Raw genomic sequence first — 24,145 nt, forward strand, 5'->3', positions numbered from 1 at the left:
ATATACTCATCCCACTCCATCTTAGGGAGATTGATTGGTGGCTGTTTTCCCACTGACAGATTATGCTTGGTTTGGGGAGTGGAGACAAAGCTGAGAGAATCCAAAAAGTTGCACATCAGAACAGGAAGAGGAACATCAGTCATCAGAATTTAGGTTTGTATTTGGGCAGCATGTTCATGTCTTTCCCAATAATGATTGACAGACTCATCTGGTCATTGCAGTAGTGGTACAACATCTATCTCATTAGTGCCTTATGGCCCTGGCTGGTTGATGCTATGAACTGTTAATACAAATATGCTCTAACATAAGCAGGATCCCCACTAGTAACATTAGTATCTCTGACAGCTCTCCAATCACTCTTGTGCTGACTTTAAAGTAATGGGGACACATTTCACATTGGCAAAGTGATGGCTGGATGACATTAAAAGTTGCTATAATTGGGGAATTAGGAAAAAATGTCCATGAAATTCTCAGAGTGGAGACTAATATTCTGCCAGATTTTTTGTTTGTTTTTAGTTAGTTATGAGGTAATCAATTAAGTGTCCTTTGGTATCATTTCTACTGCCATTCTTCTGGCCTCTTATGCCATAGTAACATCTTCAAGGGAAAATAACACAAGGGAATCCCCGTCATAGATATTTTTCAGATTGTAAATCACAAACTTCCAGGGATATGGCAGAATGATGACAAATCCGTGCTGTGCGCAGTTTTCCTCCCCAATTCTTCAGAAGCAGTTTATAGTTATCTGAATGCTAATAAAGCCAGAACCAGTTGTGATTCAATCACTGCCCTAGTCAGTTGCAATTAGTCAATTGGAGAATACAAAAAATGGCATTGAATCAGTACCTCATCCCTCTCACTCCACCTTATAATTTCACATTGAGTTGCTATAGGAGATGGTTGTGAAGCAGCTAAAGCCTTATCCTATGGATGCATTTCAAAGTCATGTGAAATAATACTTGGGAAAATCCTTTGATGGCTGAGCCAACACAGTTGAGGAATAAAGGAAAAAGATGACATAAGAGTTCCTATCAATGGGAGCCCAGTCAGCCAAAAGATCTCCAGAACTTCAATGTTCTGAAAGGGAAATTGTTTCAGCTGTGATTTGAGATACAAATCCAATCAATTAGCAGAGATTATAGCATAGAATCACACAGGGTAGTGCCATGTGGGAAGTGGTGCAAAAACTATGCCCTGAAGTACCTATTGCAAATTACTAATACCCTCTACCACCTTGCGGTGAAAGCTCAAAAATGCCACTAGAAGACATTCTCAAATACTCTAAGAATGAGATAGACCAACAGAATCTGCTTTTCCTGAAGGCAAAATTAGAAGGCAAAAGTTGGCAAATAATTCTTTCCTAATTTGCTAAATAATTGGCACTTCTTCTTTCTAGTACCTTTTTTCTGTACATCTTTGTAACAACGCTTATCAGTGCTAGCAAAGGACAGTGGTGATGGATCCTAAGTACAGTATTGTCCTTATTCCCAAAGACTTGTGCACAGAATCGCTGACCAACCTGCCGATATAGCAGAGATCTGTGATGAGAATGAGCGCTTCTTCTAACATCCTTTTAAAGCAGGGTGGGAAAGTTGAACTGGTTCAGGTTTCTACTGCACCCCACCTGATCCAGATCTGTGCAAACCTTGCATGTGGGCGGGCACCAGACTTACAGCATCTTTGCTTCCCACCTATTCTGCCTTTCCTTACTCACCCCAGGCCAGAGGTCCCCAACCTTTCGGGCACCAGGGATCAGTTCCATAGAGAAAGGTTTTTCCACAGACTGGAGAGTGCATGGTTTTGTGTGCTGCCTGCATCCCATGGATGGGGCTTTGCTTGTTTGTGTGGACCAGTTGCTGGCATACTGCGGCCCAGTACTGGTCCATGGACTGGGGGTTGGGGACCCCTGCCCCACGTCACATGCCCTAGGAGCTGATGAGATCAGCACATATAGGGTTGGGTGTCCAATATGCTGTTCATTCTCTTACACCTGACTGGCACTTCCAAGAGACTTACAAAAGCAGCCTGAACTTTATAACTTTTGTAAACATCTGTAAATGCCAAGATCTTGTGTCCACAAACAGTTCACAGGAAGTGTGTTAAAATGCCAAGCATGACCAAAGACAAGGCACTTAAGCAGCTGAAAAGCTTTTAGAGCCTGATGGTAAGGTTCATTAGTATTATTACTATTTAGTGAATCCCAGCTCTTATTATGTAACAGGAGTCACTTGTGCAGCAGATAATTAATGAATTCATGAAAATAAACTTTTGCTCAGGAAATCTGTCTCTGAGAGCTGATTTTCTTAGTTATATTTTCTTCAGAAGCTTGCGACTTTTTCCCTTAGAGGCTTAAGGCCTGAGGGCCCATTTATGCCGGCAATAGTTGTGTTGAGATAGGGAGTGAGCCAATAGTCATATCCATTTTGTATAGTTGGTCATCCAGTCAGCCAGATGTTTAGACTGGATTTGGCATTTTTATTCACCTATCAAGTCCTTCCCAAGATAGCCAGAAGTTGTTTGATGGTGTTACAGGTATAAACTGTTTTGCAATTGACTGATGGTGATTTTGTCAATGGTGTTGCATTGAAGTGGTGCTGCAGATTGTTTGTGATTGCACACAAGGCACCTATTATTATCACTATTTTTGCTTTCTTATTATTAGTGTAGCGATCCTCTTTATTGGAGTCTGGGCAGCTTACAAAATGTAATACTGAATTAGAATAAACACCCACAAAAACTAAAACATCCTGGAACAAAAGCATTAAAACAAAGTATGACAGACACACAGACACAGACATACGAAACACATTAACCCCCAGATCTTGAATCAAAGCAGGTTTTAGGGGGTTTTCAGAACTCCAGGAGAACGAGTGCCTTCCATATCTCTAGGGAATGCTGTTCCAGAAGATGAGAGCCTAGACAAAAAGGCAGGTTCATAAGATGACCCTGTTTAATAGAAGGAACCTGAAGCTCACCAACTCTGCCTGAATATACTGGGTAGACAGAAACAATGGGGAAAAGCTGGTCCTCCAGATAATGGAAGGCTATGTGAACCAGAAATAAACCTTGTTTGAAAAGAATCTAACCTTTTTTGCAAATTATTTGCTCAGCAAATAATTTTTTCTAAAGATCTGGATCAGAAGTCCCCAACCCCCGGTCTGTGGACCAGTACCAGGCTGCAGCACGCCAGCAACCAGTCAACACAAACAAAGAAAGCGCCATCCGCAGGATGCCAGCAGCACACAAAACCACACACCCTCCGGTCCACGGAAAAACCTCTCTTCATGTAACTGGTCCCTGGTGCCCAAAAGGTTGGGGACCTCTGATCTAGATGAATTATATAGTTAGATACTCAGTCTTATGAAGTATATCCACTCCATGCAAACAGGTGCATGGAAGTCCCATAGCATGCTATGGTGGCCTAAAACAATAATGCGACAAAGATCAGGAGCAGATCAAAATATGGATGAAGTGACATTACTAAGGGTCAGGAAATACACTTCTAAGATTGAGAACAGACCTGTCTTTTACATTATTACAATATGTTCCCTGACAAAACTAAGGAAAACAAGTTGGTCAAATTGCCATAGGAGACAAAAAGAAATTCTAAATGTGTGAAGGCTGTGTGTAGAGTATAAATGCTTCTCCATTTCATAGTTGTCATTTTAGTTCTTCTTTTCACCTACTATTTCTTCTGCTATCTTTTCATACAGGGAAATCTTTATGGAATTAGAGAGTCAGACTGCTACAACACAACTTCAGTAACTGTTTAGTAATTCAGATAACCTTTCTATTTACATTGGTTGAGAAAATTGTGTTGGTCAGCACTATGAATCTCCAATTAGTCACACTAGCACTAGAAAATATATTAAAGCAACAATTATATTCAAGGTTTGATTAAACAAGCCAGTGCAGTTTTTGTATAGTACCTACTGTATACTGTTGTTTCCTATAGAGATTGTGCCCACTTGAACACAATCCTGAGAGGATATTTTCCCCTTCCCAAGAACAATGGAAAATTCAGACAATCATCAGCAAGGAACACAATGGACAGCAAACATTATACTTTGGGAAATTTTTCTTTTGAAATTGAGATTAATTTTAGGACTCAGAGATACTGGAGGTTTTTGAATTTTGAAGAAATTTTGAAAGCTTTAAAGAACGCTGAGCTTTTGTATTGCCAGCATGATTCAGAGTATGTGTATTTGTTCTTGGTGTGGGGAAAATATGTGCACATTTCAAGGAGGTTGTGATGGTGTAAGCAAGGTGAAAATGACAGGGGTTCAGGAAGAGAACATCTCATCAGTTCAGTTTCTAAAACTTTCTTAGTGATTCATGAAACTGTGGGAACCAATCCTTGGGCGAGAGAAGCTGTTGAGTCTTCTGATCAGGTTGATCCTTGAAAGATATGCTTGAGAAGTAAAAAGACTCACATCACCCAAAACCATTTCATATTCAAGGTGGAGCAATTGATTGGTGGCATAAGCTTTGGACTGTGTTAAGGAGTTTCACATAATTAAGAAAGCAATTATTGAGAAGAAACAGAAATTCAAGAATATGGGGGCACTTGCAAGGAGATTAGATTGTGACTTGCAACAGGGCATGTAACCTCCACCTAGCGGGGCAACTGAAGTAGTTTTTATTTTCCATAATAGACACAGGGAAATCAAACTTAGCATCTTCACAAATGATTACTTTGAAGGAAGAGTCAGGAAAGACCAATAGCCTTCAACTGCTGAAGGCTGAGGTTATTTACAAGCCAAAGAAAACAGGGACATCCATAGGAACCTGCATAGAGCAGAACGGAGATATTGATTTTTTTCACACACACACACACCCCTCTCTCTCACCTTACCTCTATCTTATCTACTTTGTGGGATATTCTTGTTACAGGTTGATATGGATAAATAGTAATCGGCTTCAGTACATCTCTTTCTTGATTAATCAGTGTTTTTGTACCATTGCTAATATTAACGGATGGGCTTTGGGTGGTGTGGTTACTTGTTCGGTCTTGAAGTTCCCCAGGATTATGCCAACTTTTTTCCCCATCTACATTGGGAATGAATTTGACCTTGCACAATAAACTTCTGCTTCTCTCTGAATCCACAAGCACTGGCACATCTTGTAGAACAGGAAAATGAAGCATGAATCAAAGTGCAACTAGACCATTCAGACTTTTTGGCACTTTGCCATGAAACAGCAACCATAGATCAATACCATTTGTAGGACTCTCTTTTACAATTTAGCTCTACTGCTGAGGAAGTAATACAAACGATAATTCATCCAAATTGTGATAATAATGGGAATACAAGTAATTGCACTATGAGTTACTGTTGGAGTGTATTGGGGGAATAGACACTGGCCAATAAAACAATTCAGAAGAATGTACTGTTGTTGTTACTATGAATATGCAGGAAACAGAAATTTGTTGGTCTCATAATAGTGATGTGGGGAAGATTTATGACTACTATAGAATATTCTAGGCAACATGTAAAAGGTATAGGTCACTATTCAACATACATTTCATTGGAACATAAATTAGTGAGCAATATCACAGTTGTGTTTGACAATCAAGTATTCAGAACAGAAGGGTTGGCATGACTATTGGAAGGCAGTTTTGGACATACAGAAACCAAAGGCTAGCTGAACCAAAGAGCCTTAATCTTTGAATTGAATGAAATTTAAGTTCTCTGAGAGTTTACCCAGCAAATATTTTTTTATGGATCATATTGGATATGGAGCTTAATGAACTGTATGATGAATGTAGTCTACTGCGGTCTTCACAGTCCATCTGAATGCATAACTCCAAAGTCCCTTTTCAACACTGGATGGCTGAAAAAAAAACTAATTAACTAATTGCTACGGCTCAAGAGAAACTGAATTAAAGCTACTGTGATTTATGAAACCTTATGCAATAATAAACTGCTTACTTTCATGAGATACTTTGTTATTTTGGTGCTTCTCTAAGTATGGCTATGACAGAAACAGCCATTCTGAAATCAGTACATTAAAAATAAGACAATCATGGCAGGTGAATTCAGGAAGACAAATGAAAGGTGGCACACCCAGAAATATGATTTTATTCATAACAAATCAGCAGCAGCTGCATGAGAAACAAATATATTATTTATGGAGCAAGAGAAACAGATCAACTTCACATAGCAGCAGCAGCAGCAGCAATAGTATTGGCACCTGTTCTTTCAAGCTGTGTGGCAGATACATACAAAAGTACCATGAAATATTCCCAAGCAAGACAAAAAAAGGAAGCATCTCTTCATTCTTCTGTTGAGTCTCACTTTCAACAGGAAGAAATTCAACCAGTGACTTTCCTCACCAGGAAGAATGTTTTGACTACTTTTGCCATTCTACAGGACATTTCAAGGCATCCTTGTTCCACATAGCTTCATAGAATATAGAGACTATATTCAGACATATGCATTTTCAGATTTGTGGATTGAAACTGCTATCATCATCAGTCACTATTGCAATTGTTAGCTTGAGGTGTTGGGAATGATTCAATCTGGATCAAATAAGTTGAAAAAAAATAGAATAGGTAGCAAGATTTTTGTCACATTTGTGTAGTTAGCTATTATCATAAGTAAAAAAATATTCTAGGATTTGGGGGAAATCATAATTTGTATTCCATCAATATGGTGCTGTAGATGCCATAGAATGTTTATGAGACCTGAACTACCTTGGAAGTATACAATACACCCAAATCCATTTCATTTAATGAAGATTTCAACTGACCTGAATAGTTAGCCATAGAGAATTTTTTAAATTAGGTGTACGTATCCCTAACCAATCATAGTTAGAAATGATTCCCTGTTCATTTTGAATGGATATATTTATACATTTTCTTGTCTGAAAAATGAAAACAGAAATCCTACAAGCTACATGCTTAAATGTTCTTTCTTTTTCAAAAAATATAATGTCTATTTAGTTTCTCAAGTGACCCAGCTTCTTTTTTTTTCCATCCACTCTAATAGACAGAACTTTAGAACAGGAAGTGTCTTAAAATGAAAAGTTTTATGTCACTAGTTCTAAGACACATCTGGGCATTTCTTGCTCCCTAAGCAGGGTGCTGTCAGTGCATTTCAGCATTGTTAAAGTCTATATAGGGGGACAGAAGGTTTATAAAGTACTGGAACAATAGCATACTTCAATGTTGAGATGCCCATTCAGGCCTGAGGCTGGAAACCAGCTGGCCATGTTGCACTATTCACAATCAAGCTACAGTTTCAATAAAGTGTGGTCAATTTTTTTGTTATGTTGTTGTTCAGGTGAAGGGCACAAGGAGCAAGGGTAAGGAACAGAAATGTCCTACAATTAGGCTAGGCATTGTAGCCCTGAAGTCAACAGTCTAAGAACTAAGCAGAACAGGGAAACTGCAGACTGAATATGTTAGTCATCACACCATTGTGATGCTCTTTGTTCTTCTCTCACTTCAGGTAGGCCTGCTAAGGTCAGACCCAGGAGCCATTTTGGGACCTTATAAACCATTCAAGCAATCAAGGGCTGTTTTTTTTAGACAGAAGTGTCTAATGCAAGCCATATTAACCAAAATAATAATAATAATAATAATGACCAAATGTGCAACGTGACATCTCAAGCCAAAGCCCCGATGCAAGTACATAAGTCAAAGACATTGTGCCAAGATATTATGCCACACATTTCATCACTCACTTTCATCCTCAGAGGAGGAAAAGATATTAGAAATCGGCTGAGCAAGATCAGCACTTTTAACATGGAGAATTATTATCCATTAGCCATTTCCTGCTATTCATTCTACCCAACACAGCACTCTAGGTTTGTGGACAGATGGTTGCTGCCAAGGGTCTAAGAGTTCAGAAGACCTAATCCTCGATCCTGTGGATTCTTCTGCTTGTAGCAGAAAACATTTATCTCATATAGGTTTCCCAAGGAGCATCGTTCTTACTGTAAGTGGCACTAATGGGGACAGACCTGAACCTGGATTTACTCTAATCCACACTCCCTATTTGCCAAGCTCTGGGTAGGACCTGTCTGGTAACACAGCATGATGGGTTGCAGAGTTAAAAATTGCTGCTGAGACATGGTAGCATCAGCAGCACTGCAGATGTGACTCTGATCGGGGTCAGCTCAGCTTGTTGATTGGTGCTGGACCTTGTTTTGACTTGAGAAGCCGATGCTTCTCTTCATCACAGGCTTGGCAAGAGATTCCACTGAGATTCATGGGGCCACAAAACAAGCCTTCAGAGAACTGTAGCCAATGTGCATTAGTCAAAACCTGGCTCATCCTGGAAGAATTTTTCCCAGATGGAAAGATTAGAGATGATGAGAAAGATGTTCCAGTCAGATGAGAAAAGTTCACTGGGCCTTATTCTGAGTCATCCCTTGGAATTCTTCAGAGCTCCTGTTACTAGTCGAATCTTTGCATGTGGGACAGGCCCCTGAGGCTTGTACCTGTCTGAAATCATTTAAGCAAAAGAGCTGGGAGAATTCTGCTCATAACAGAGAATTACTAATGGAATGTTTGGTCTTTCTGGGAAAAACAAAGCCATAGAAGATGTTGCAAAATTACAAAGTGGGGGAGGAGGGGAGAGAGAAAAAAAACATGGAGAATATAATAAACTAGTAAATTGTCCAAGATATTTAATGGAAGCCTTCCTCAGAAATACAAAAATTAAAACTTTTCTGTCTCTTGATTTGGGTGCTGTTCTTCTCATTTCCATGGGGGGAAGAAGTGAGCAGAACTGAGTGTCAGAAAGTGGAGTTAAACTGTTTTGAACCTGGTAGTGTAAGAAACTATTTGGTCTCTTCTGTGCTTATCTCTCGTATTTTAAATAATTTTAAAAATATAATTTGGGGGATGTTTTGGGAACACATTGCTTTTCTTTTTCTTTAAAGGGGGAATTTACAGTGTGCTGTGCAATTATTTCTTATGGCATTTGTCCAATCCAGATCCCTCTCTATTAATAAATAAAAAAAATACCCAGGATTAAACTCCTAAGCTTCATTTACTTCCCTTTCTTCAACCAAGCTTGTCACTAAAATGCATCCATACCACGGCATGTGTGGCACAATTCACACCATAGGTATTATTGTGGCAAGAAACAGCAACACAAAACCCTACAAGAAATCATAGTGCCGTTATTGGCCCAAACACTGTGCAGTGATTGTAGTAGCCGTGGCAGGAAACCAGATTTGCAGGTACAGAAAAAGACATTGGCTTGGAGGGGGAAAAAGGGGGGGGCATCCAAATCTTGTGTTAGCTGATAATGTTGAGTGCGTCAATTAATGAGTGGAGCTCATCACACACATTTGCCAAGGAGTGGCAGATCTTCTGTGGGCGATCCAAGAGCTCAATACTGTAGGTATAAGGATCATATTTCACAGAAAAAGGCCGCTTGATATGTGCCGCATAGACCCTGAAAAGAAGAGGGTAGACATCAAAGATGGTAATGTAGGTAGAGCTACTAAAAATGTCAAGAGATAAGGAAGCAATGAAAGGCATATTGCATAAAGCAGCATTCCTTAGCCTGGACCTTGGAGAACAACACAGCCATTAATTGCCTAGGACAGGGGTCTGCAACCTTGACAACTTTAAGACATGTGGACTTCAGCTCCCAGAATTCCTCAGCCAGCATAGCTGAAGTCCACAAGTCTTAAAGTTGTCAAGGTTGCAGACCCCTGATCTAGCATTATGGCAGCTCGGTTTGATGTTCTCTAGGACTATGGGAATTAATCTGGGCGCAAAGGGTAAATGTTGTCAAGAATCATTAACTATATAAGGTTCAACTACATTTAATTTAGTTGAACCATACATTTTTTTACTCTAAAAATATACAACATTTAACTAAACTTATCCCTGCCCTTTGCCTAAGTATAAATTCATTTTAAGCAAGCTGGAATCTCTACCTTGCTACATATAAAATAGAAATAAATTTTTCACTTTTCGTTCAATAAATTTCACTACATTTTATAATCTTTTGATTATGTTACAGAGATTTTTAAAAAACCGACATTACGCTTAGGTGAACTAAACAAGCAACAGGTCCCTTGCTTGCCGAAGGTCAGCTAATATCAAAGATGATCTATTGGCAATGTATTTCAATAGAGCCAAAAGCTACAATTGAAAATAGCTGGCCACTTTGTGACCAAGGATGGAAGCCACTGAACTGATGAAGGATATGAAACTAATTGTAAATAGCAAAAAGGCTAGAAACTTAGAAGCTCAGCAAGTGCAGAATTTTAAGTCACACACTTTAAAAATTAAGTGACCAGGTTGAGCTGGAAAATTTATCTGCTAATTGCACATATATGTATAGTTACAATCACTCTTATTTGGAAAAAAAAACCCTTTTGGCTGGGATGATATTGTATGCCCTTTTCCCTCATCCTCTGATGAAGCTTTATCTATATATCTGTTGCAGATGTAGCCCACAGAATCTTCTGTGGCAAAGAAGGAACTTTAAACGGAAGCTAATAATTCCAGATTATTTATGTTATGGCACCATCTAGTGGCTTTGGGAAATAATATTAAGTCGTCCTAAAAAAACAGCCAGGCAAATCTCCTTTTGTGTTACTGAGTCACTTGCCTTTGATCACTAGTTCATACCGATATTTAGATTTATCTTTGGCTGCTGTGTACAAATATTGTCTTTAGAAGAAATGATGAGAATGGTCTTTGAAAAATCTGGCTCCAGTTAGTGTATCTTCACAAGTTAAGAGAAGAGCTGTATGGATCAGCCCATTGAAGTTCTTTCCTGTACATATATTTCACTCATATACACTTCTTATCTCCCTCTTTAAAAATATTGGTGGAAATGAAAACAAATGGAATATTACTTTTTTCCTTAACACAAACTTCCTTGGATCTTTAATGAGTCAATGTACTGTATAATTACTGAAAAACAAGTTTCGCTGAGAACACTACAGTATTTGGAGAGATGCACTCCTGTAGATACCCTGGTTAATGGGGGTATCAGAGAAAAAAACAGTTGTTAATTAAATGACAACCAAGAGTTTGCTGTGATCCAGTGGTCATTCGCATTATTGCAGTCCAATTCCATAACCCATTATAATGCAACCAGCATTTATTCCTGATGAAATGTGAGATCCATGCTGCAAATGTTTGAATATCTAAAAGATCATATCATTATAGTGATTTATAATATAGTTACCTGTATTTTCATAATTTCTTAAGCATCTATTTTAGAATTTCCATAATTTCTTAAGCATCTATTTCACTATCAAGGCTATTCAAGTCTTCACTCACTAGTTAGATCTTTCTAGATGTCTCATCAGATGTCTCTAAATCAGGGGTGTCAAAATTTCTGCCTGTGGACCAGACGCATCATGCCGAAACCACACCCACCCCATTGCCAGCAATGGGGAAAAAAAGTCGCCATATGTTGCAACACATCACGTGACGTTGCAGGTTTGACACCCCTGCTCTATATGGATGCAGGAGTTATTCTGGAAAGAGCATGTCTCTTTGGAAGTGGTCAGTTACAGTCTTATGCATACATATCTATAAGTGCTATTGAATGGAATAGTCATGTAATCAGTGGTGGGATTCGGCCAGTTCACACCAGTTCGGCAGAACCGGTAGCTAATTTTTTGTTGCCCAGGCCCAGAATGGACTTCCAGAAGCGGCATCCACACAGAGAACCAGTTGTTCACATATTTGAATCCCACCACTGCATATAAAATATTTTAAAATGTTGTATATATTTTATGCTTTAATGTTCTCAGTCCTTTATGTTTGCTATCCTGCTGAAGAACAGTGAACGATAGTAAAAAATAAACAAAGAAGTAAATCAACAAGTCAGTCGTAAATACATACACATATATAATCAGAATAAATTTCATTTATTCCACCTTTAGCAATGTTGTAATTTAGATTTCATTTAAAAAGCAACAGTAAAAAAGTTTCTTTTAAAAAAATCTTTGTTGTGAGGAAAAGCTCCCATCTGATAACTTGGTTAAAAAAGAAATCATTCATAATCTGTAGCAATCAAAACTCTGCATTGATGTAACTAGACATATAGTCCCCACTCTCCAATGATATGTCCAATTATAATTCTTACCTGAGTTTAGCTTTGGCATCATTAAAACTCTCTGATACGAAATAAACAGGCTGATAGGTCTGGTCTTGATAGGGTTGCATGGCCGTAACATCAGGGTCAAAGTCCCGTAGTTCTGGTTCCTCGGACAAAGAATGCTAAATGAAGGAAAGGAGGGAGAGGCAGGAGAACCCCATAAGGCAATTACTGTAGCAAGAATAACTGATGGACACCCAAGCTCAGAAGCAGCTGCTTCAGTTTAGCTGGATAAAGATAGATGGGGCAACACTTACTATGAGCTCTCCATAAGAAGAGAGGAGGCCAGCTCCATAGGCTTTAATGATTCCATTTTGCTTGCAGAGCCCAAACTCCACCGTGAACCAATAAAGCTACAGAGAAAAATGGGATGGAAAACAAAAATGGTGATTCAAAATGGTTAGCATTTTTTGTGTGTGTTTCGGGATTTGAGGCATTGAAACACAACACATCGTAAAACAAACTTCTTTATTTCTCCTTAACGCCTTAAGCAAAAAGCAAACAGGCATGCAGGCCTTTTATAGTTTTTCCAACCCCCAGGCAATCCAGCCAATAATAATCCTCCTTTCTTCGCACCTTGCGCATGTGCAGTAGTCCGGCGCCAGCCAGTCTGGTCCTGGGCAACTTTTAGATTGCCCGGGACCATTTGCAACATTTCTGGGCCTGCTGAGTTTCCTCATCAGGCCCAGGACACAACAATTTTCTTTTCCATATTAGACAGATAAATTTGGGATTTTTATATTGCATCTGTTCCTTTTTTGCATTGCATTTGGGAAGTTAACTAGAAGCTCTTCTGAGGGGGGAAAAAGCCATTTTTCTTTGTTCTTAGAAGTCAGTGTTTGTTTTCTCTTTGTTATGTTTATGCTGGAGTTTTAGAGTGTCTACTAATAATATTATTTTCTGATCCTTTATTGAAAACCTATACCGGATCATTCTACCCGAATTTGGGCCCTGCCAGCTGTATTATCTACAATTCCTAGAATTCCTGATTAGCATAGCCAATATTGGCATTTCATATCAACATTTACAATCAAGATATATAGAGAGAGCAGAATTTCACAGAGATAATTACGCTCTATCTTTGTATCCTAGAATTAAGAACTTACTGTTGCAAGTTTTTCAATCTCCTCATCAGTTGCACCCAAAGATGCAAGTCCAATGTCCTAGAAGCAAAAGGAAAACCATCCAATGAGGGAAACTTTGCAGCAGATAGATTAGATTCATTTTCTGTTGTTGAACAAGAACAAATGGGGAAAATGATAAGAAATGAGATTTTGATTAAACATAAAGGGGAAAAATTCTATTTAAGAACGTCTAGGACAGAAGTAGGCAACATTTGAAGGGTTGGGCCACAATTCTACCTTTTAAGTTTCCAGAAAGTCTATGATGCCATTAGGTGTTACAGTGATATTACCTACAATGGTGATGACTATTAGCACTCTTGGAGGGGGGAAGCAAAGAGGGGTTTAGTAGAAATGGAAATAGAAACTACTCCCATCTCCACTCTCAATCTTATCCATGCCCCAAATCATTATTTTAGAAGTTGATGTTGCACCAATGTTTGGCAAAGTATTATTCCTTTTTAACAATAGCACTTAGACTTATATAATGCCCCATAGTGCTTTATAGCTCTATCTGAACCGTCTCTGAGCAATATACAGTATCTGGATTGAACTCCAGACTGTGGGCAGAGTTAGCTTGCAATATTGCATTCTAACCACTGCACCACCAGGGCTTCCTTTTAGCTGAAATCAACTAAGTGACTGAATGACTATAATGCTAAAAGTATGATAGGCGAAACTTAAACCATAACAATATTTGGTTATTTGAACACTGTCATTCAACAATAAGCTGCCAAGCATGAGGAGGGCACATATTAAGTGTCAGGGGATATATGTGGCCTATGGGTTGCCCACTTTTGGTAGGCACCTAAATAAGCAATCTGAAAAGGAGTTGGCATTTTTAAAAAAAAAAAAAAAAAACCTTTCAGTATGAGAAGTAAAAGGTACTAGGTGCATTAAAGTTCACCCAGTCTTAACCCCCTTAAGCCAATCTCACAATGGATATATATATCCATGCCCGGGATTCCTTAATGGTTGTAAAAATGCAAATCCCGGGCATATTTGTTCAAAAATGCAATCTTCGATCTCCGGGAAGAGTATAACCTAGTTATTTATTGTTAAAACAATATTTAAAACAATAAAAACAGTTATATACAAAGTTAAAAACAACTTAGCTTTTGCTGGTCCTCTGCCAGCATCCTCAGAGTGAGGCTCAAGGGGTGGGGAAGTTCTTTTTATCCCCTTGCCGATCTAACTGCTTGCTCATTGCTCGCGTGACAGGGCCACTCTTCCTGATTGCCTGTAACTGCCTTAGTTGCCCCGCCCTCTCTTTATTTATAATATATATATATATATATATATATATATATATATATATATATATATATATATATCTTTGGTTGTTCGGGTTTTCTCCCGCGTAAAATTGGAAGTGTCTTGGCGACGTTTCGACACGTCGCCAAGACACTTCCAATTTTACGCGCGAGAAAACCCGAACAACCAAAGACCTACATACAAATACCCGAACAACCCGAACAACCAAAGACCTACATACAAATATATATAATCCACCTTTGACAATGCTATGATCCCTTATGTGAAGGCAAAATCACAAAACTGCATCTCATTTACTTTGGCAATGTCATGTGGAGGAATTCACTGGAGAAAGCAATTATGTTTGAAAGAGTTAGTGGTAAAAGGAAACCAGGCTGCCAAAGAACATGGTGGCTGGACACTATCAAACTGACTGGACATCAGTCAGAGCATAGAATAACTCAAAGAAGTAGTGCAAGCGCTGAAGATGTGGAGAGACTTGGCCCATAGATTTCCCAAGAGTCAAACATGACTGAATGCATAATATCATCATGTCCCTTATGTATTTTGGCAGCTGAAAATGTCATTTTTTAAAAGGGTGCTTCTTTGATCTGGGAGCACCTTCTGATTGAGTTATTTTTCAACTGCCATCATCCCAGTCAGCATGGCCAATGGCTGCTCTAGTGGCAAAGTAAAGTTTGTACCTTCAGCACACCTTTTGCTCACCTGAGAGAACTGTGCAAATGTCCTATCAGCCAACATTGGTACATGCCCCAGAAGTTCGTGACAGCAGTCCCTTTGGAAAGAAAAACAGCCATTGTTTTTTTGTCTCCTCTGACTCTGAAACAGCAAGCCAAGCACTAAAGAAGCCAATTCTATGAGGTGGTACTCACGGCTCTGGAGAGTGCATGGGAGAAGAAGCATGGCGGATGTACTGTGTGCACTGAAACACCCTGAAGGCTAAACTGGCTAAGAAATCCCGAGCTGAGAGAAGGCCAGCTACTGGTCGGAGTTGGAACCCAGTTCTCTCTGAAACAATCCAAACCACCTTTTATATTTACTTGTATCATTTAAGAAATGACAAACATTAAGAGCTTAACTGGGTCTTATCAAAGTAAGGCTCTATGTGCTTCAAATGTGACTTGGGAGAAGTGCTCTGGATCTTGCACAAGGCCTAACAAAAATTGTGGGTGCTTTAAAGATCACATTAACTTCAATGATTTGATTTCTTTTAAAACAGCCACAACTTTTTTGGGGTGAAGGTGGGGGTGCAGGCTTTCGAGTAAGTCTGAAAACAGTCATGTTCACGGTAATGGAAACATTTATTCTTAATCATTATCAAAGCATGAACAGCCCTACTGTTTAGTTCTCCACTTTGTGTTACACTGGTACATCCAGTGCTGAGTTTTATGGAGCTAGCTGTATCTTAAAAACAAAACAACCAACTATTCATAAGTAGTTTGGTGATAAATAAATTTAAATATCTCAACTGCCGTAGACATGAACAAGCATAAACTCTAGCTTGTCCATTTTTAGAAATATAATACAAATAATACAATTTTACATAAATCAATGTACTTATAAATACATTCTCATGTATCATATATTTCTCCTTTTTTAAGAATTAGGATTATTTTGTCGTACAAAAGAATACTTGCATTTATCGTACGTATTTTCTGTGAGTGTATTTTTAAGTTTTTTTCTGTAAAATAGTCTGAATATTTGCTGTCTTGCCAAATGATCCAAGTTATATTGTTAACTACAGGTTTCTGATTTTTGAACAAAAGTTTTTGGAAAAATGTGAAACTTTCTATAAATAATCTCTTCAACCCAGAAATCTCTTGAAATCACTGTGATCTGCAGAAACCAATGATTTCCTGCAGGCATCAATTTTGAAGTGAGATCCTTTTGGTTATTATTTAGAAGATCTCTTTACTGGGGATGGCTGCTCTGGTCTTTTTCTAGTCTTTATTAATTTTGTACATATTCTTTTGGAAGTCTATTCATTCCAGATCTATATCATTATTGGAATGATTCATTGTTGGGAAATCAACTGTCAAATGCAATTTGAGTTGAGTCACCACAAATTCTTTGGATCTACACATTAATCCAGAAAAGGTGGAGCAGATTCCTTCTTCTCAAGATTAGCAAAGAATGGATTCCTCAAGCATCCTTTTTCTTTGGAAGGACAATAGCCATATGGATGTCCACCTCTACTGAGCTTTTTTACAGAGCAGTTTGGATGCTTCCTCTTGAACTCCCTCTTGAAGAAACCATAATTATCTTTTGATGTTTTTATGAACAGTGTACTTTGCCAAACCTTGGCAGACAGTTTTCTGTACCTGACCAAGGAGGTATGACCTAGAATATTATAGAGCATTTTCTTCTGACAGCAAAACTTAAATTGAATGCTCATTTTGCATAACAAATGAATATACAGGATGGAGATTGGAGAACAGAGTTTTATACTGTCTCATAGATTTTGTCCTGGATAAAGAGTAAAATTTAATATATATATACTTTACATAGGTATTTTCATTTGCAGAAAATTCCCAGGATGGTTTTGCAATGATGTTTTCCAGGCACTACCTCTGTGATTCAGGGGACAGTACTTCTGAGTTTTAAACATGGTCCTATATATTTAGATCAGGAATGGTCACTCTCTTTTGCTGCCCTTCACCCCCCCCCAGAACAAGGCTTTTCAACCAGTGGTTCGGGTACCACCTGTGGTACATTGGCACCTAGCAGGTGGTACATGACCATCCTAGAAAAGTGGTAGTGGAGGAGGGGAATGAGCTGAATGGTGGCAGCACCGCACAAGCCTGAACGAGAGAAGGCTGGAGTGCAGGGCTGTCAGGGCTCGGCAGAAGCGCCAGGATCAGCTCCAGACTCTAGCTGCCGAGCCCAGAAGAAGCACCAATCATCTTGTGATTTACATTCAGATACTTGGCAACTGATTCATATTTATGATGGTCACAGTGTCCCAGAGTCATGTGAAGTGACCAAAATCTGCTGCAACCACCCAGCAGACAGGGGGAATAAAAACCAAATACCACCCCACCCCACCCCCACTGCCAATCCTCAACAGAAATGCTCACAACAATGAAAACCTCAGACAGGAGGAAGAGTGCCGCTGGGTAGGCAGGCAGGTGTCTTGCTTGGCTGTGGCTTGGGCACTTTTTTCAGTGCCATTGTAACTTTGAACAGTCACTAAGCGAACTGTTGTAAGTCGAGGACTACCTGTACTTCATTTTTTTTCCTTTTTTGGGGGGTCATCAAGTTTTTGAGACCTTGATAGGCGACTGGTGGTACTCGGATATTGCCATATCCTAAAAGTGGTACAGTGGGTGAAAAGGTTGAAAAGCCCTGCCCTAGAGGTCCCAGAAGTACTGCTGAAATTGGGTAGCAAATCTATTAAACCATAGAGGTACAAGGCTTCAAGCAGAGTTAATGCCATAAAAATGTACAGTTCTCTAAACATGACCACATATTTACCTTTCAGAAAGCAAGAGACATCTTCCAGCTGAGGGATGTTGTTTTCACTATAGCCACTATACCTCTCCAGTAAATGAAAGGCATCCAGGTGTTCTTTGCAGGCATGAGAGGGATAAAGACTCTTCAAAGTACTATACACTTCCCTCCTTTAAAAAAAAAAGGTATTATTCATCTTTTTCCAGTATATTTGCATCAAAAAGGATAGTTACCTTAGAATTCTGGCAATCTGTTTAGGATTGTTGATTGAAACATTATTTTATTTTACTTTTTTATTTTATTATTTTATTACCATTATGTCTTTGAATCCATCTTGACACTTAGAGACTGCCTGGAAATGACTGCAATTTTCAGAAGTGGTTTGCTATTGCCTCCTTCCTTGGGTTCTGAGAGAGTGACTGGCCCAAGGTCACTCAGCTGGCTTTGTACCTAAGTTAGAACTAGAATTCACAGGCATCTTATTTCTAGCTTGGTACCTTAACCACTACACTAAAGTGGAAGACCATGAGATGTTTAAATCATATAAAAACGTATATCAAAATACAGTGCAAATGTCTGGGCAAGAATCTTCTTCAGACCTAGAGTGATGACAGGTCAAATGATATCTTAAGAATTCAGATGAAAATGATGAGACAGCTGTTTTACTAGAAAAAGTAATTTGACTTTTCTGAAAGGCTCTAAGAAAAGATCTAGAAAAGGTTCCTTCACACTTACCAAGTGGTAATTTCCTCTTCTGTGTATTCAACTCGAGGAATTGGGTCTCCACTGTTAGAAAAATACAAGGAGCGGGTACATAAAAATAACAATGTAGCAAATAGTATAGACCAGTCCTGCAATATTTAACTAAGTATTATCCAGTCATGTCTGAAATCTGTCACAGAGTACCATATTCTAGATCAGTGATGGCGAACCTTTTAGACACTGAGTGCCCAAACTGCAACCCAAAACCCACTTACGCATCATAGCGTGCCAGGGGTGGTGGTGGCCCATTGGGTGGGTGTGGCCCATTGAGTGGGCATGGCTCATTGGGTGGGCATGGCTGTGGTGGTAACAGCAGACTGGGTGGGACTAAAAAGTCCAATCAACCAGTTCCAACTTTGCAAGATCTTTTTTTTTCCCTGCGAGAAGTTGAAATGGACTGAAACTTTTTTTTTTTTTGCACGTGGTGATGGAGGCCTAAAGCGAAAAGGTTTTATAAAACCCAGCTGAAGGCCTAAGACTGGGGCAACGGTGCGCATGCCCACAGAGAGGGCTCTGAGTGATGCCTTTGGCACCCGTGCCATAGGTTCGCCACTACTGTTCTAGATTATAGAGTACCATAAACTAAATGGCATCAATTGATTGAAACAAAAGAGATGATAGTTAGAGTCACAAAACTAATCATTCAATAAAAATACCTAGTTCTAATATGGGTATATATATTACATGACCTATGTATTTTATTATAAAGGACAGCCCTTTGTTTCAGAAAATTACCCTTTAGATTTATTTAATTATTAAATTTCTTGGTTTTTATCATTGAATTTTACATTATAAAGCAAAATTATAAACAACAGGTTTTTTTTTAATCCCTATGAACCTCTTTCAGATTTGCCCCTTTTTCAGGTTTACCTTTTTCCAAGAAAAATATGGTCACTGTGAATAGAAGCACTCATTTATATGCTAGATCAATCAAGGGGCCACTTGGAATTTTGAGATTGGGGCAGCCATAGTGGGCATAGCTGCTGCCAAGTTACTCATGCACCAGAAGGAAAACAAAACACCCGGTTGCAGTTACCTATCATTTATCATTTTTCTAAGACTGCCTCTGAGTGAAGGTGTTTAGAATTTGGATCCAAATGAAAAAACCATGTCAAAGCCAGCATGGAGATGCTTGCTTCATCTGTCAAAAGTTCATTAAAGAAGCTGCCATCATTGGGTGGGAGGCTCTCTTGGTAATATGTTGTCTCATTTTTTTTTTTAAAAAAAATGTGTATTTTCCTGGCACTGCATAGCTACACAATTATGCAGGTTTTCCAAAGCACCCACTAAGGGCTATAGTGAGTACACCCATACCAGACTGAAAGCATCTTTCTGATTTGGGATCTGTAAGCTGCACCCTTTTTTAAGTGGCACTGATAAAACACAAGGATGGTGCTTGTGGATGGTGCTTTGTTTTACAATTGGCTTGCTGCCCCTTCTTTTTTTTAATTAAAAGTGGCCACAAATCTGAGTATCTTTCAGCTCTAAGAAGAGAGTAAGTAACCAATACTCTAATTTAGAATTAGGTTACAGTTATTTGATTCAAGTTTGAATGTGTGAATGGATTGAAGGAGATCGTGTCACACACAACTGGCAAACATGGAACACTGGAAGCAAGGTGGAAGACTGCGAAAGAGAAGGAGTGATGGAGCAGGCAAGGGAGAAAAGTAAAACTATGTTTAGAGAAATAAACATAGAGATAACAGTAGGAAAGATGGCAAGTCTTACTGCTTATAGTGGAAAGCAATTTCTGCAATCATTTTCCTTCGTTCACGATATACTTGGTCAGAGAATCCCTTGGAGAAAAGAAAAGGCCATCTCAGTTTTGCACTTAACAGTATTATTTATGAGATGCCAAATTCTTATTGAAGTTTCAAAAAGAAGCAAGAGCTGCTACAAAGGAATCTGAAAGTATCGCTTATAGCAGTTAAGGTACCATGCTGCCTTACAATACAATACAATACAATCCTGGCAGTTTTATTTTAAATCTTTTTGCTAGTACTCCCTAGCACAGAATCTGCCTTTTTACATTTGTTACAAGCATGTAATGACCTCAGGGCAGACAGTTCAGATTTCATCAGTGTATATGTGAAATTGGGATTTTCCCTCAATTTAAATCACTTTATAGTTGAACTGCTGAGATCAATAAGAATGACAATTTCTTATCTCATAAAATGGAACATTTAGGTTATCCTCCTAAAGAAATAATGAAAAATTGTTTACTTACTGGGTGATCCAGATCCAAATCAGGGTCAAATTTGGTAACTAAATGGTGACATAGATCTAACTCCGAAATTTTTCTTGGAAACCAATGAACTGAAATCCAAAATAAGAAAGAGGAGGTTAGGTGAAAGCACACAAAGTGATATGATGGAGTTGGTGATGGTAGGAATGTTGAATTTTATCTAAGAAGATCAAAGCAGAAACATAAAATAGTTGTTTTTATTAATATTAGTAACCCATGAACTGGATTTATCTGCTAATATCTGGTAGTACCTTCTCTAGCAACACATAATAACTGTGTAATTCTATAATCATTTTTTTACCCCCATTCTTTTATTGGAATGTAAATCAGAGACAGAATGCAAATCTCTAGCTGAAAGGACCAAATTTTTGTTGAATAATATGGAGAATTCCAACAGAATAAGTCTAAGATTAGGGTAGGCATTCTTAGACACAGTAGAACTGGGAAAAATGATCAAACAGAAGCTCTGATTTGGGTGTTTGTCATCTGCTCACCAGAAAGCAGACTGGGGATGGGTGGGCTCTAACCATTCCAATCCATCAGCACTAGTTACTACTGGACAATCTAAAATAGCCTTTCCTAACTTAATCTTATCCCTATGGCAGAGGTCTTCAAACCTGGCCCTTTTATGACTTGTGGACTTCAACTCCCAGAATTCCTCAGCCAGGCACTCTGGCTGAGGAATTCTGGGAGTTGAAGTCCACAAGTCATAAAAAGGCCAAGTTTGAAAACCCCTGCCATATGCATTTGACTTCAGATCTCATAATCACAGCCAGCATAGCCATCACCATGCAGTTTTTGAGGTTATTTATTTATCTATCAGATTTCTCTGGCTACCATTTCACAGAAAGTGACTCTGGGTGGTGAACAACAATCCAGTAAAAACAGTAAATAAACCACTAACTAAAACCATTCTATAATGAATGATTAAAAATGAATTAAAAATGAGAAAAGCAACCTCAAACAGGGAAAGAGAATAAGAGATGGGGTGATATGAATAGGAAGGGAGCCATTTCACAGGTTCACTTGTCCCCTGCTGGCATAACAAGTCATGAGGGAACTTGAGGGAAGCTCAAGAGTGATGAGGACAACCTTATCTCTGGGGAGGGGGGAGTTAATGGAGTTGTCTTCATTCAGGAAGTTCTGTGAGATCACGGATGTAGTCCTCTGGATCTCAGTGAAATTAACAAGATTTACTAGTTAGATTCGCACATCTAGAAACATATGTGGAAAGTTAGATAGCCCTTGTGTAGCAGGGCTGTCTGAGAGTGTTTGCAGGAGCTTGGTTGGGAAGGGAGAGATTGGGACAGCTGCTGCTGGCTTTGGGAAGGAAAAGAGAGAAAAGGAAAGGGCTGGGGTGGCTGCTGCAGTTCCTCAGGTGAAGGTAAAGGGACTGGAAGTTTTATTTGCTTTTCTTCATAACGAGGATATTTTAAACAGAGGCTAGAGGGAGGGAGAGAGTGGAGTTTTATTGCTTCCTTCCTAAGGAGGATATCTCAAACGGAGGCAAGAGAGAGAGTGTGTAGAGAGGACTTGGCTGAGGCTCCTAGCCTCAGATTTTAACAATAAAGATAAAGGGGTGGAGGGTTTTGACGCTGAAACCTGACTGAAGAAGAAGCAACAGAAGGAGAGAGAGACTGGTGGTGGCTATTGTTGCTGTGAAGCCTGGAGGCTATTTGGACTGTGACTATTGCTGCTGGTACAGGTTTTAGACATTGTGAGGGAGTTGCCCTGGGAGACGAGCTATTGCCACAGCACACTGACTGTTGTTGTTTCTACTACCGTCTGGAGCCGCGGTTTTCCTTCATCCCACTTGACTCTGAACGATCACTGAGGAATCTTTTATTCCTGCTGCTATACCGGCCTTGGGCTGTTGGATATCATCATAGCATTGACTATTGTGGCTGGTTATTTTTGTTCCTGGAAGCCCCTCCTTGATGACAAGAGCCTGCTACATATTAATTCTGCATGAGCTCCTGCAGGAAGAGACATCTTATCAACCCCTAGAGAACACTACTGCGGGGCTTGACAAAGGGGGACGGGGCTGGGAGGTCCTGGTTTTTGGTGGCCTCTGAGGAGGTAACGCTACACTTTGAAGAAAACAGATGTATATATTTCTTAAAGTTTTGTTGAACAATCAGACGATTGCAATGAAAGGCACCTGAAAAGTGATTTATGAAATTGTCAGGCGTAAGCAAACCAGAACCACTTCATGAATAGGCCCAAGTAAAAAAAAACTTTGATTGTTGATCACCTATATTACAAGAATCTTGTCAGGTGGTCTGCTTTCCCTTGGGAAATAGCAAATATAGGCCTAGGGCAGGGGTAGGCAACCTTGGCTCTTTTATGACTCGTGGACTTCAACTCCCAGAATTCCTGAGCCAGCCATACTGGCTCAGGCATTCTGGGAGTTGAAGTCCATGAGTCATAAAAGAGCCAAGGTTGCCTATCCCTGGCCTAGGGGTTTGATTTCAACTCTAACCTGGAATGCCTTTTTACTCCCCCAAGAGGGGTCCCCTCTCCTTTATCAGTGATTCCACTACTTCAATAACTCCTGCTCCTAATATATTATATAAGCTACAAAGTCTTCTTACACTTGTCTTCTTTGGTGCTCCTTACATCTTCTGACACCCTTTTAAGGGAACTGATGAATGTGCTCAGCGCAGAGCAATGGAGTTCACATCTCACAAAGTATTCCAGGTCAGGAGAACCTTCTTGCACTTTCTTACAGGGCCTTGTTTCCAAATGATGAATTTTGGCTTCAAAGGTCTTTAGAGACAGAAAGAAGGGAAACAGTGACTGAGAAAAAACAAAAAGGAGGTTCCTCCCAGATAAAGCAAGGAATAAATATTACATTTAAAAAAAAAACTTTAAGTAAACTGCTATTCATCTTTTTAAACTATTTTTATTAGAATTTTTCAATACAATCGAAGTATTAAAAATGAAAGAATATAAAAGGAAAAAGGAAAGAAGTGAGGGAAGATGGTAATAGAATCTTGATTTCATTTTTTTGTTATTCATCTAATTTCAGGTCTCACCAATTTTTGCTTGCAGACTAATTTTATTTCTTACAGATATGCCAATGCATCATTGTTGCTACTTTGTCACATTGTTGTTTGTGGCCAAACTGTGTGATCTTGCAGTGCCTAAATATATGGTCCATTGTTTCTTCAATATATATTATTATTAAATCTGTCTTATTTAGG

General features: G+C 39.0%; 1 protein-coding gene across 1 annotated transcript in view; it reads right to left on the reverse strand.

The window, feature by feature from the left end:
• Window positions 1-6,070: 6,070 nt before the first annotated feature.
• TH (tyrosine hydroxylase) overlaps window positions 6,071-24,145 on the reverse strand; it is a 28,958-nt gene continuing 10,883 nt past the window's right edge. The window contains exons 3-13 of the mRNA XM_039350717.1: window positions 23,534-23,708; window positions 20,922-21,010; window positions 20,423-20,490; window positions 18,668-18,718; window positions 17,957-18,102; window positions 15,355-15,490; window positions 15,188-15,257; window positions 13,193-13,249; window positions 12,344-12,439; window positions 12,075-12,208; window positions 6,071-9,410 (exon numbers count right to left, since the gene is read on the reverse strand). Coding sequence (XP_039206651.1) covers window positions 9,251-9,410; window positions 12,075-12,208; window positions 12,344-12,439; window positions 13,193-13,249; window positions 15,188-15,257; window positions 15,355-15,490; window positions 17,957-18,102; window positions 18,668-18,718; window positions 20,423-20,490; window positions 20,922-21,010; window positions 23,534-23,708 — 1,182 coding nt within the window. The 3' untranslated portion in view covers window positions 6,071-9,250. The remainder of the gene's footprint in view (window positions 9,411-12,074; window positions 12,209-12,343; window positions 12,440-13,192; window positions 13,250-15,187; window positions 15,258-15,354; window positions 15,491-17,956; window positions 18,103-18,667; window positions 18,719-20,422; window positions 20,491-20,921; window positions 21,011-23,533; window positions 23,709-24,145) is intronic.

The sequence above is a fragment of the Crotalus tigris genome, unplaced genomic scaffold (genome assembly GCF_016545835.1).
Source record: "Crotalus tigris isolate CLP2741 ecotype Arizona unplaced genomic scaffold, ASM1654583v1 scf7180000018354.2857554, whole genome shotgun sequence".
Lineage (NCBI taxonomy): Eukaryota > Metazoa > Chordata > Lepidosauria > Squamata > Viperidae > Crotalus > Crotalus tigris.